The following is a 14,388-nucleotide window of genomic DNA, read 5'->3' on the forward strand; positions in this document are numbered from 1 at the left end:
AACCTTAGGCTGGGAGCCAGACACCCAAATTCTAGTCCTGACTCTGCTGCATTACCATGACCCTCGATTTTCTTCTCTGGGAAGAGAAAGCAAGTTGAAGACACGTCGAATGGGGTGGGGCAGTGCAAACAGCTGGGCTAGACAGACGGGGATCCCTACGCCTGCTGCCCCAGCTCCCACCTGTGTGAACTGGATGGGGTCACTCTTCTCTGGGCCTCAGTTTCTGGGTCTGGGAGACGGGGCTGACTTGTAGTGCCTGCCTCATAGGCCGCTCAGATCATCTAAGGCAACATACATACATAGAGTGCTGAGCATGGCCCAGGCACACAGTGTTGCTCTGTAAGTATTTTTCAGATTAATTAGCTAAGTAATTAACAAGCAGTTTGATTTGATTTGCCATAAGAAAATAATTCTATATTTTCACAACAATTTTTACTCCCAAATGTATTCTTGTGCCTTTAAAAACTCAAGGAACATACAAAAAAAATGAAACTAGACCACCAACTTACACCACACACAAGAATAAACTCAAAATAGATTAAAGACTTAAGTGTAAGTTGCAAAACCATAAAAATTCTAGAAGAAAACATTGGCAGGACAATTTCAAACCTTTCTTATAGCAATATTTTGCTGATATATGTCCTTGGGCAAGGGAAACAAAGGAAAAAATAAACAAATGGGACCATATCAAACTAAAAAGCTTTTACACAGCAAAAAAAAAATCAACAAAATGAAAAAGAAACCCAATGAGTGGGAGAAAATATTTACCAATGATACATCTGATAAGGGATTAATTTCCAAAATATATTGTACAAAGAACTTATACTACTTAACACCAAGAAGACCAAAAAAAATTTAAAAACAGGGAAATGACCTGAATAGACACTTCTTCAAAGAGGGCATACGGGTGGCCAATAGACATATGAAAAAATGCTCAACATCACTAATCATCAGAGAGATGCAAATTGTAACCACAGTGAGCTATCACCTCACTCCTGTCAGAATGGCTGCCATCAGTAAATCAACGAGTGCTGGTGAGGATGTGGAGGAGAGGGAACCCTGGTGCACTATTGATGGGAATGCAAGTTGGTGCAGCCACTGTGGAAAAGAGTATGGAGTTTTCTCAAAAAATTAAAAATGGAACTGCCTTATGACCCAGCAATTCAATTTCTGGGAATTTATCTAAAGGAACCTGAAACACTAATTCAAAACAATAGATGCACCCCTGTGTTCATTGCAGTTTGTTTTACAATAGTCAAGATCTGGAAACAACCCAAGTGCCCCTCAGTAGATAAGTGGATATAAAAGCTGTGGTACATTACACAATAGAATACTACTCGGCTGTAAAAAAGAAGGAAATCTTACCTTTTGTGACAGCATGGATGGACCTGGAGAAATTATTATGCTAAGTGAAATAAGCCAGTCAGAGAAAGACAAATACCGTATGACCTCACTCATATGTGGAATCTAATAAACTGACAGACAAAATAGAACCAGAGGCATGGGTACATGGAACAGACTGACAGCTGTCAGAGGGATGGGGTTGAGGGGCTGGAGGAGAGACAGGGAGGGTTTAAGCAAACACACACACACACACACATAAAAAACACAGAGGCACAGACCACAGACAACAGTGTGGTGTTAGCCAGAGGGAAAGCAGGGTGGGAGATAGGTGGAGGTGGGCAGATGGGGAAAAGTGGGATGGAAAGAGACTTGGCTTGGGGCAGTAGGTGCACGATGCAGTGTGCAGATGCTGTTTTTGTTGAGTTGGACACCTGAAATCTGTATGGCTTTGTGAACCAATGTCACCTTAATAAATTCAATTTGAAAAGCGCAGAACGATAGCAGTTCTCAGTCAAAGAAAGAAAAAACAAGCCCTGGAACTCCTTTCCCGCCAGCCACCTGTGGCAGTGGGTTGGGACGCACCCCAGGTATTTACACTCTGCCTGGGTTATTACCCAGAGAGGCACAATTCCAAGCCAGCCATGCTTTTGCCTGACCAGGGACAGCGAGGCCACTGATTGCTCAGACGTCTTGTCCTTCTGGCCTGTTTTCTTCCCTGTGATTAAGAATTGTCTCACCCACTCCATGCCTCTAAGCTGACTTTGAGCAATTCTCTCAAAAGTTAATGCAGGCTTTCTCATATTTGGGCAACTTTTTGAAATTCAAAAGCACTATCAAAAAGGTTTTAAAATTACCATCAATTTAATAACAACTTCAAAGGTGGTCGTATGGGGCAGGGGAGACACACTGTGTGAAATTTATACAAGGACTTAAGGCAATTGCAATTTCAGAATCATTAAAATGGGAAAGGAAGGATACATATTGGAATCCAGGAGACATAGTACCTGTTCTTCCTTTTCGGTGCCTCTGCCACACTCCCTTTCCTTCTTTCGTACCAGGCCCAGATGCTCAGTTTTGCAGCCACCTCATCAGTCTTTGTAAAAAGCTCTTTCGGTTTCATCTTGTGTCTGAACTCTGGGAAGAAATGGGAAGTAGCTACTAATGAGCAACAACCTTGGGAAGTCACAGCTCCCAGTAAACGGGGATCATTGGAAACGGGCCCGTGCAGATGCTGCTCCAGCCCAAGTCACCATTAATGGACATATGTGGATTCAGCAAGAAGCAGCTTTGAAAGATAAATTGACACAAGTGTTTTCACTGTTCAAAGGAAGTACAATACAGATTGTCAGTGAATAATGCTCTGCAAGTTTCAGGCAGATTTTAGAATTCCGTGTGTGAGAGAGAAAAAGGAAGAAAATGGAGGGAGTAAGAAACGGGAGAGAGGGGCCAATTTGATGCTATTCTAACAGGGAAGGTTCACTGGGGGTTTCCCACAAAAACTACATCCTTATGGCTTATCACAGCCTGGAATATATATAATGCAGACCAGCAAATGTTTACTAAGCACATGCAATAAAACAGTAATGATAACTAACATTTTGGAGCACTTATTGGTATGAAATCTATTTTTAGTGTTTTACATTCATAGTCCTATTTAATCCTCACAACAACCTGATGAGGCAGGAGTTACTAATTTCTCCCGTCTTCCCAATGAAGGCACTGAGACTCTGAGAGGTCCAGTAGCTTGTCCAAAGTCACGCACCTCGTAGGGGTGTGTGGATCCAGACAAATGGTCTCCTGAGCCCATTTTCTTAACCACTAATCTAAAGGCAGTGAGGAGCTATTGAAGGACCATGATCATCCTAGAAAAGTTCACTGTGACCGATGTGTAGAATGGGGCAGTGCAGACAGAGATGACTAGACACGTGACCGTGACCAGCATAGTGCCAGGCACCTAAAACCAGTAATAGCCAAAATTTATATAACACTTACTATATGCCAGATAGAGTTCTCTGTTGTTCACATTCATCACCTCATGTAATCCTCTGAGGTGAGAGTACAATTATTAAACCCAGTGTACAGATGAAGAAACAGAGACATGAGAGGTTAATGAATTAGCCCAAGGTCTTAACAACAAGAGAGTGGCAGAGCTGGGACTTGAACTCAGGTGGCCTGGTTCCGGGTCCAGGCTCTTAATCTCAGTGCAGTAGTGCTTTTCACAGAAGGCACTAGATATTTGAGAGTTTTGTCATTAACAGAGTGGCAAACCCTACATCCCTCAGCTGCAGGACCACTAATGAAGCCCTTAGAGAGGTTAAGGGGTGTATAGCAGGAGGAATTCATTCTACCCAGAGGGACAGGGGATGCTTCTGAGAAGAGATAACATTTAAGCTGAGCTTTTAAGGAAAGACTTGGGCTAGCATTGATTGAAGAGAGGGGCAGTGCAGACAGAGGCAACAGCGAAGAAGGGGCAAAGGCAGGAGAGTGCAGCATAAGGTCAGAGATGTTACTTCCATTTTTAGAAGAGAATTCAGTGTGCATTTCACAGCTGAAACTTACCATATGTTTTTCTCCAGAAGCACCTTGTAGCTAAAGATCCAAGTTAAAATGTTTTAACCAGATATAAAATTTCAAAGTCAGATGTATTTTTTAATTATTGTTATATATATACACATATGTGTGTGTGTCTGCTCCTTGACTTATGCTAGGGTTATGTCCCAATAAACCCATCATAAGTTGAAAATCTCCTAAGTTGAAAATTCATTTAATATACCTAACCTACCAAACATCACAGCTCAGTCTGTCCTACCTTAAACATGCTCAGAACACGTTAGCCTGCAGTTGGACAAAATCATTAAACACAAAGCCTATTTCACAATAAGCATTGAATATCTTGTGTAATTTGTTATGCATATGGCTTTCACACCATCGTAAAGTCAAAAAATCATAAGTAGAACCATGTGAGTTGGGGACCATCTGTATGAATATATATGACAGTGATTTAAAACATATATATCTATGTGTTTTCATTTAAACATATATATATGTTTTAAATCATGTATATGTTTTAAACTACATATATATTTTGCATTCAGCCAGTGATTTAAGCATTGGAGTTATTTTTTACCTTGTTATAAAGAACATTGTTACCCTAGTGTATATCAAGAGCCTTAAAAATGTTCAACCCTTCTCTCTACCAATCCTACTATTAGGACTCTATTTTGATTAAATAACCCAAATGAACACATCGACTTATCCAAAAAAGTATTTTTTCACTTGTAATAAAATTCATATACCACAAAATTCATCCTTTGAAAGGGTACAGTTGAGTGGTTTTTAGTACATGTAGAAAGTTATACAACTATTACTGCTATCTAATTCTAGAAAAATGTTATTCCCAAAAGAAACCCATGCCCATTAGCAGTCACTCCCCATTCCACCTTCTCCTCACTTCTGCTTTCTGTCTCTGTGAACTGGCCTGTTCTGGACATTTCAACATAAATGGACTCACCCGGGATGCGACCCCTTTTGTATCTGACTTCTTTCTCATAGCATACTGTTTAAAATATATTTATTTGCAGTATTACATGTAATTATGAAAACTGGCGACAATCGGAAATCTATTTGAGGGTTGGTTAAATAAATTGTAGTATTTCTATATAATGGAATAATACTACGTACTCATTAACAAGACCTTTCATAAAAATATTCAACAATATAATACAGTCATCAGTAAAAAACTCTATAAGCAACATTTTATATTATAAATATATTGGGAAATATCCTAAAATCTAGGAATATTCCCTCATATTTACAATGGTTTTTTGGAGGGATATTGAGATTATGTCTGATCTCCATATTTTTCCTAGTTTGCTTCAATGATAATGTTTTTATTTCTATAGTCAGAACAATGAACACATTTGAAAACCACGGCCTGCCTCTGCCACACACACAGCCCCCTCCATCCTCCTTCCTCCCTCCTGAGCCAAGTCTGTCCCTCTTCTTCCCTCAGACCAAGTCCGCAACAGCTACTACATCGGGGCAGACGGCTCCCTGCGGCTGCTGCTTGCCAATGGCATGGAGGTGGCGCTGCAGACAGAGCCCCACCTGCTGGCCGGCACCGTCAACCCCACTGTGGGCAAGAGGAACGTCACACTGCCCATTGACAACGGCCTCAACCTGGTGGAGTGGCGGCAGCGCAAGGAGCAGGCCCGGGGCCAGGTCACCGTCTTCGGGCGCCGGCTGCGGGTGAGCAGGACCCCCAGGGAGGTCTGTGCCTCTGGAGGCCAAGTCCTGGGAGGAAAGCATGAGGAGGAACCTGGAGAACTGGGTTCTGTTCTTAAAACTGTCCCTGGGGGAGAAAGTTTCCCTGGGCTTGCAGTTTCCTCACCTGCAAAAGGTGGAAAGTAAAGCAGGCGAGTCACGTAATGAGAGTCTTGTACAAAGGTTCCATTGTTACTTGTGGCAAGATTGCTGGCTTTGGTGTTAGCCAGGCCTGAGTTGGATTTCCAACTTCTGTTATTTATTCCCTGAGTGAACTGGGGCAAATCCATTATCTCTTAAAGCCTCGATTTCATTATCTATAAAATGAGAAAGATAGAACCAATTTTATAAGTTGCTACAAAGATTAGAAAAAAATACCTGAAGTGCCTCATACAGAGTCTGGGCCATAATAAGTAGTCAATAATACCCCCTAGTGTCATTGCTGTTATTGCTATTCTTACTACTGTTACTGTCGCTAGTATATCCAAAAGTTCAGTTTCGCTATTTGGAACCTAAGCCATATTCTCCAATTTTTTCAGGCTGTTATCCTTTCTAAATGAACCAAACGACCCCCACCATAGCCGTCACTGCCAGTGGGTTGGCATCGGCGGCCTGGCACTTCAGAGCACTTTTCAGTATGCGGGTGCCTCTGAACCTGCCCTTTCTCTGCCTCGTTCCCCTGTCTGTGTCCATAGGGTGTGGCTTCTCTGCTCCAGGGCCTGACTGCCCGGCTTCTCTGCCCTGAAGTTTCAGAGAGGAAGAGGATGGGAGAATGACAGCAAAGGGACTAGCCCTGGCTTTCAGCACAGTACCTCGGAGACCACAGGTGCTCGGTAGAGGCTTGCTGAGCTGAGCCGGATGTTCCTGACTCCTAGAAACCATAGAAGCGCCCTCAGTGCCATGTGTCTTGGGCTGTCTTAACCCCTGCCCTTTAGCAAAGGAAGTTCATTTAAGCCCCTGTTTCACACACGGGGCACCCGAGTTCCAGAGAGAAAAGGAATTGTCCCGGACTCACATAGCTAGGTGGTGGTAAGGACTAGAGAATAGGCACCCTGTCTCATAGTTAAATTCTCACCACAGATATAGAAACATTCAGTGACTTATCCAGTATCACACCACTAGAGCCAGAAAACTAGGCTTCCTGTCTCCTCGCAACAGCCAAGAACTCCAGCAGCCATCTAATGTGGGAAGCAGCCTTCCACTAGTTTCCTACGGAAGGCCTCTCTGCTTTGTCCTCTGTGGCCTCACTGAGCCCCTGTCTGAATCCCCCAGCAGCCCCTCATGAATGTGTGAGGCAGTGGGCTAAACAGGAGGTTTGGCCTGGGCCACGTGCAGCCTCGAGCAACTCCTCTGAGCCTTAGACTCTCCTGCAGAATGCAGATGATATATTTGATATACCTAGCCAGGTGCTGGTAGACCCCAGGTGTCTGTAAGTGGCAGCATTTAGTGCTATTAGCATTTCCTCTCAGCCATGTGAACTGGACCAAAAGTTTCCCAGGCTCGAATTGGTCCCTCTCCCAGCCTGAGATTTAACAGTGCTCCAGTGAGGTGGCCACATCTCCGCGTCCTCCTAATATAAATGGCCACCCACAGTGGCAGCATGTGGAATTAGAATGTTAGCCGGTGCGCCTCCCCATAATGGAGCTCATTTTTTAATACAACCGGGAACTTTTTTAATAAAGAAAGATGTAAAATAATCTCATTGCCGCCACTGCCAAGCACAGGAAGCATTAGGCAGTTCCCCAGTGAGCTGCTTAATTCAATTTTATTAATTTTGCCACAGAGGTGTAGCTCTCCTTCACCAGGGGTCCTCCAGAGGGTGACGGGGGGCAGCTGGCTGGGTGGCAGCACTTAGGGGGAGTCACGAGAGGCCTTCCAAATGATGCTGTAAAAAGGGCTCCGGCATTGTTGGTGGCGCGGACCTTGTAGCTTCCTTTGTGCTCTCGGCAACGAGCACAGCTTCGGCCTCCAACGCCTCAGATTTTTCATGGGAATTGTCTGCCACAGTGTTTTTGCTTCTTCAATTGTGTTTGATTACCCCTGGGAAGGCAACCTTATTATATCCAGGCCATTCACAGCTAAAGTCATCTCAGCATCATCATTATAAATCCTTATTTTCCAGGCTTTAGAATTTGTTTGGGAAGAAGGGGTAGACACACATGTCTCTACTTCCTCAGAGAATGACCATGATCATTTGTTGTCATTTCAAGGAAATAATTGCAGTCATTCTTTCAATACCTTCTGTGTGCCCAACACTCCACTAGGTAATTTACTTAGGTTTCTTCAATCCTCTCAACAGCCCTTTGCTTTACAGAGGAAGAAACTAAGATTCAGAGAGGGAAAGACACTAGCCCAAGGTCACACAGAAAGTCACAGAACTGAGGCTGGAATCCTGGCCTTGATTTCTAGACCTGAGCCCTGTTTTGCCACACAGGTCCCCAGAGGGCCTTCCGTGACCTCAGTCCCCATGTGCTGTTCTGCATCACCTGCCCTGCCTTGTCCTCTTTAACCAGTGACTAAAGAAAAAGTGAGAACATGTCCCCAAATGTACCCAGACACCGATTCAAGGCAGTCAGCATTTCAGCTGTAGAGTACCTAGCAGTGTTTCAGGGGTAGCAGGTACCAAATACAGAAACAGGCCTCTGAAGTATATTTCTTTATTAAAATATGAAAACCCCTGACTCCCCGCTACCCCTGGGGGAGCCCTGTGTTTCTGACTCTGAAAGAAAATGAAATCGTGCTGACCTGGCAGCCCAGGTGGGGACCACACAAGGGGCTCCTGATCCTAGAGGCAGGAGCCAATGTTCCAAAGCTAGGACTGTGTCCCCACAGCCAGAGAAGCCATCCCACATTCAAACCCGCACTGCCCCCCAGGGCCTCCAGGGAGGAGAAGCAGCCTTGGGAGCTGACCAGTGTGACCAGAAGCCCTCACTGTAGTGACAGAGGGCAAGAGAGGTCCCAGCTGGGGAGGAAAGTCCAAAGCCCCAAGAAGGGTTGGACTTTCTTAAAGGACCACTGAGCATTTGTTGGCACATTGCAGTGGGGACAATCAAACCCAAACTCAGTCACTCGCCAGCCACCAGACCTGGAGCATGTCCCTTCACATCCCTTGGTGTCGAACACGAGCACAGTGCCTGGCACATAATGAGTGGGGTAAGGCGTTGATTTGCTGGCCCCACGGGGTCTTTCCCTTTTTAGGAGGGAGTCCAGAGGATCCGCCTTTTGTCCTCATTAGAAGAATCACAGTAGGACATGATGTGGATCGTCTGCAGGAACAGCTACTGTTTTCTCAGCATCTGCATCATCTTTGCCCCCACAACAGCCCTCTGTGATTGGCACTATCATTCCCATTTTACAGATGAGGAAACTTCACAGAGCTGACACGTGACGAGTCAGGACCTAAACCTTGTCGACACCCACGACCTGTGCTGCCTCCTCTACTCAGGAGCTTCTCGTACTGAAGTTGTCACTGTCCAGATTAACTTTCTCCTCCCTCCTACCCTTTCCAGGTTCACAATCGGAACCTCCTGTCTCTGGACTTTGACCGCGTGACACGTACAGAGAAGATCTATGATGACCATCGGAAGTTCACCCTCCGGATCCTGTATGACCAGGCGGGGCGGCCCAGCCTCTGGTCACCCAGCAGCAGGCTGAACGGTGTCAACGTGACGTACTCCCCGGGGGGTCACATTGCCGGCATCCAGAGGGGCATCATGTCGGAGAGAATGGAATATGATCAGGCGGGCCGCATCACATCCAGGATCTTTGCTGATGGGAAGACATGGAGCTACACATACTTAGAGAAGGCAGGTGTCCGTCTCCCTCCTTCATTGGCCTTGTCATTGTGGCTCAACCCATGTCCAGGCCCACTCTGCTGACCTTGATAGGACAGGTCTGACCCATGTGGTCTCCAAAAGGAAATGTTTAGGAAAATCTGCAACAGAGGGCCAGGGGGTCCTGAAAGGCATCTGGTTGGGTCATGGTGATAACGTGGCAGAATCAAATACTAGCTCAGCTTATGGAGTCCCCAAACAGGCAGAGGTCTGTTCCTGGGTCTAGGGCTTATAGGGTGATCTGGTCACTGAGAACAAAGCAGAAGCCTCAGGATCAGTTCAGAGGCAAAGTGCTTAACCCTGAGCTGCAAGTGCTGGGTGTGGTCTCGGTCGATCCCTTCCCTTCAGGTCAGGATTCATTTCATCTGAGGGATGAAGAATCAGAAAGGACTGAATGATTTCAGAATCAAATGTTGGTCCCAAAGAGGAGGAAATGGTAGCTTTGATGCCTAGATCGCCCTGGGCTCTTTTCTGATGACTTTGTCCTGAAAGAGAGTCTCCTCATGTCCCAGTTTTGGTACCCAGATCTGTACTTTGTTTCCTGTTCCTGGTCACCAGCCCAGAACCCAGGCCCTGCTTGCTCTGGGGTCAACCTCCCCTGCTCTGTGGTGGCTGAGCATCTCCGAGAACAGTGTTCTGTGGCCGTAGTAAGAGAGACCCTGAAAGTCATCCAGCATAGTGAAAAACCAAGGCCAGGGAGAGAAAGAACTTGCCCAGGGCTACACAATGAGTCTGTTGTTAGAAACCAGGTCTCTCCATTCCCAATGACCTGTTACTGCATAAACAATTGTGCAAAGCCTTAAATGACCTCAGACATGGTCTTTATCCTGTAGGCCATGGGGAGTCAGCAGAAGTTGTTTAGCAGTCAATAGGCATTGTCAGACTGTGTTTTAGGAAAATCATTCTTGCTTGAGTAGGAAGATTGATTTTAGAAGGGATCTGGAGGGAAGAAGCCAGGAGAAAAGATGCTTTAGGCCAGGGCACCCAGCCCTTTCAAACACCCCATCACACACTAAAGGCATCATTTCTGTACCACACAGAGGGGCAAACAGACAAGGCTGCTTGCCCTCAAAAGGAAAATGTCCAGAGTGCTCTGGGGCCCCACGCCCTGCCAGGCCAAGGGATGAGGGCAATCCTTACCTGAGCACACCTGTGCCCCACTGCAGTGTCTTGTGGCACATTGGTTGGAAATATCTGGTTGGGGCATAACTTAGAAGAACCACCAGTTTCCTTGGCCTGTCATTCCTTTCCTGAAGCCTTGGCCACACAGACCTACCCTTCCTCCCCACCACCTGGCTCTAATCTCTTGGTTTTCCCTTCCCTCCAGTCCATGGTGCTGCTCCTCCACAGCCAGAGGCAGTATATCTTTGAGTTTGACAAGAACGACCGCCTCTCTTCCGTGACGATGCCCAATGTGGCCCGGCAGACATTAGAGACCATTCGCTCAGTGGGCTACTACAGGAACATCTACCAGCCCCCCGAGGGCAATGCCTCAGTCATCCAGGACTTCACTGAGGATGGGCACCTCCTCCACACCTTGTACTTGGGCACCGGCCGCCGGGTGATATACAAGTATGGCAAGCTGTCCAAGCTAGCCGAGATGCTGTACGACACCACCAAGGTGAGCTTCACCTACGACGAGACAGCAGGCATGCTGAAGACCATCAACCTACAGAATGAGGGCTTCACCTGCACCATCCGCTACCGTCAAATCGGGCCCCTGATCGACCGCCAGATCTTCCGTTTCACCGAGGAAGGCATGGTCAATGCTCGTTTTGACTACAACTATGACAACAGTTTCCGAGTGACCAGCATGCAGGCCGTGATCAACGAGACCCCACTGCCCATCGATCTCTATCGCTATGATGACGTGTCCGGCAAGACAGAGCAGTTCGGGAAGTTTGGTGTCATCTACTATGACATTAACCAAATCATCACCACTGCGGTCATGACCCACACCAAGCACTTCGACGCGTACGGGCGGATGAAGGAAGTGCAATACGAGATTTTCCGCTCACTCATGTACTGGATGACTGTCCAGTATGACAACATGGGGCGAGTGGTGAAGAAGGAGCTGAAGGTGGGACCCTATGCCAACACCACCCGCTACTCCTATGAGTACGACGCTGACGGCCAGTTACAGACTGTCTCCATCAATGACAAGCCACTCTGGCGATACAGCTATGACCTCAATGGGAACCTGCACTTACTGAGCCCAGGGAACAGTGCCCGGCTCACCCCGCTAAGGTACGACCTCCGTGACCGCATCACTAGACTAGGCGACGTGCAGTACAAGATGGACGAGGATGGCTTCCTGAGGCAGCGGGGTGGCGATGTCTTTGAGTACAACTCAGCTGGCCTGCTCATCAGGGCCTACAACCGGGCTGGGGGCTGGAGCGTCAGGTACCGCTATGATGGCCTGGGGCGGCGCGTGTCCAGCAAGAGCAGCCACAGCCACCACCTGCAGTTCTTCTATGCGGATCTGACCAACCCCACCAAGGTCACCCACCTCTACAACCACTCCAGCTCTGAGATCACATCTCTCTACTACGACCTGCAAGGACACCTCTTTGCCATGGAGCTGAGCAGCGGCGATGAGTTCTACATAGCTTGTGACAACATCGGGACCCCTCTTGCTGTCTTCAGCGGAACGGGCCTGATGATCAAGCAGGTCCTGTACACGGCCTATGGGGAGATCTACATGGACACCAACCCCAACTTCCAGATCATCATTGGCTACCACGGTGGCCTCTATGATCCACTCACCAAGCTCGTCCACCTGGGCCGACGGGACTATGACGTGCTGGCTGGTCGCTGGACTAGCCCAGACCATGAGTTGTGGAAGCACCTTAGTAGCAGCAACATCATGCCTTTTAATCTCTACATGTTTAAAAATAACAACCCCATCAGCAACTCTCAGGACATCAAGTGCTTCATGACAGGTGAGGGTCAGGGCTCATGCACGGGGCGGACACTGGTCATCTCTTCCTGTTGCTCTGGTCATCTGACAAGATGGCCATCCTTCAGAAAGCTGCCGTGGGGTGATGGGAAGCACTGACTCTCTGTTAGAGCAGCATTTTCCAAAGTGTATTTGAAGAAACACTAGTTCAGAGAAATGCCCTGGAAAGAAAGGCTCTGTTTCTGGTATCAAATTAATTTGACAGGGCAGCCACCATTGTTAAGTTTTCATACTGCATTTCAGCTAATAAAGGCTCTGAGAAGGCCTGTAGTAAAGAGAACCATTTAACATATTTACCCACTATTTCTTAAACTCATTTGACCACAAAACCCTGTCTTCCACCCTGAAACCCTAATATTTTACTGGACACATTCCTTAGAGTGCACTTTGGGAGTTTCTAACCCCAAAGGTGGCTATGTGAAGAGTCCCAAGGGTGGGGAAGACGAGAACACAGTGGTGGGCAGGTGCGGTGGGAGCACCTTGGGGCCCGTGGCTGCACTGGAGTGTCCCCACCTGGTTTCCCCACCACGCTCAACTGCTGCCAGCCCTCAAACAGCTTAACAGGCTGAAAGGACATTTCCATTATATCTGTCTGCATTAATCTCACTCCCTGCCTCACTGTGCAGTGAGTTTCCTATGAGATGTCTTGGCAGGTTACTATAGCTGAAAAAAAAAAATGGTGTAAAAAACCATTTTACTACTAAAACCAAAAGACTGCTAATTCTCCCTAAATCTTACCTTGTAGCTTCTCCGTGGTCTACATGCAACCTCATTCACATCCAGCAACAACAATATTAAAAAGAGCATCCTTTTTCTGAAAATTTCTTCAGGGATTTTGAGATACACTCTAATTGGATAGGCTTAGGTCATGTAAGCTTGAATGAATCACTATTACTGGGGAGATAGAATACGCTGATTGGCTTCACCTAGCTCACATGTTCCATTACTGAACTCTTAGGTGGAGTCAGCTTCCCTGGAACTACATGAAGACCCCAGAAAGAATGAGTGAGCAGGCAGAATGGGGTGCTAGGAAAACAACCAGCATATGTCCACCGCAGAGGCACCACACACGCTATTGCCATTACCCCTCACCTGCAGCCCCAGTTCTACAGGAGGAAAGTGAGGGGCAGAAGTACAGTCACAGACCCATTTAGAAGGGGCAGGCTGGGGTCAGACCTCTGCTCTGTCTGACTCCGAAGTCCTCATTCTTGGACTCAGACTCACTTGGTAAAGAACAACAAATGGATTAGTATTCATCACCACCCCAGGTGGCTACCCTGCAGTCTGGGACAGATGAGCAGAGAAGACCCTTTTCACTTGAGGGACAGGTCTGCGTCTGATGCCATAAGAAGGAAGAGTAAAAATCTCAATGCTTCAGAAAAGCCAGCTGTAAAAAAATAAAATAGAACCATTTCAGCATTTTTCCTAAAGGCATAATGAGAACGTTTCCCACTTTCCGTCACTTACAGTGAAGGCCCGCCCCCTCCTCAGAGCCCCAGTTTCCTGGGACTTTGCACTGTTCCTGATGGATTTCCTTTGCACCCACAAATTCAGATGCAAGTTCTCAGCCTCGGGCAAAATGGCTTGGTAGAGTTGCCCCAACGCCCTTCTCTTTGTTGTTTGTTTTCATTTTCCAAAGAACCATCTGCTGAGATTCAGAGTCAGAGATTCTCAGAAACTCAGTGAGGACAGGGAATTTGCCCAGCGCCTCATGTTACAAATGAGGAAATGGAGGTCCAGGGAGGTGGAGGCAAGGGTTTGAAAAAACACAGAAAACCTTCCATGAACCAGAAAGGGAGCTGGACACTGTAAAATACACTTCTGTAACAAACGCACAGCAGCGCCTGTGGTCTGGTGGCTGCCCCCAAACAGTGACACTCCTAGTATTCTTCTCCACTACTTCCTGGAAACCGTGTCTACCGACAGTGTGCAGGGAAGGAAACTGGGCCTCAGAATGGTTAAGGAGACTGTCCGAGTTCAGGCAGTTTG

At 46.8% G+C, this 14,388-nt stretch overlaps 1 protein-coding gene across 7 annotated transcripts in view; it reads left to right on the forward strand.

Annotated features, from left to right (window-relative positions):
• The window catches only part of TENM4 (teneurin transmembrane protein 4), a 736,252-nt gene that overhangs the window by 712,123 nt on the left and 9,741 nt on the right, over nucleotides 1–14,388 (forward strand). For all 7 annotated transcript variants that reach the window (XM_036028749.1, XM_028514477.2, XM_036028750.1 and 4 more), the window contains 3 exons: nucleotides 5,357–5,592; nucleotides 9,117–9,413; nucleotides 10,768–12,382. In XM_036028749.1, coding sequence (XP_035884642.1) covers nucleotides 5,357–5,592; nucleotides 9,117–9,413; nucleotides 10,768–12,382 — 2,148 coding nt within the window. The remainder of the gene's footprint in view (nucleotides 1–5,356; nucleotides 5,593–9,116; nucleotides 9,414–10,767; nucleotides 12,383–14,388) is intronic.

This window comes from Phyllostomus discolor, chromosome 6 (assembly GCF_004126475.2).
Source record: "Phyllostomus discolor isolate MPI-MPIP mPhyDis1 chromosome 6, mPhyDis1.pri.v3, whole genome shotgun sequence".
Lineage (NCBI taxonomy): Eukaryota > Metazoa > Chordata > Mammalia > Chiroptera > Phyllostomidae > Phyllostomus > Phyllostomus discolor.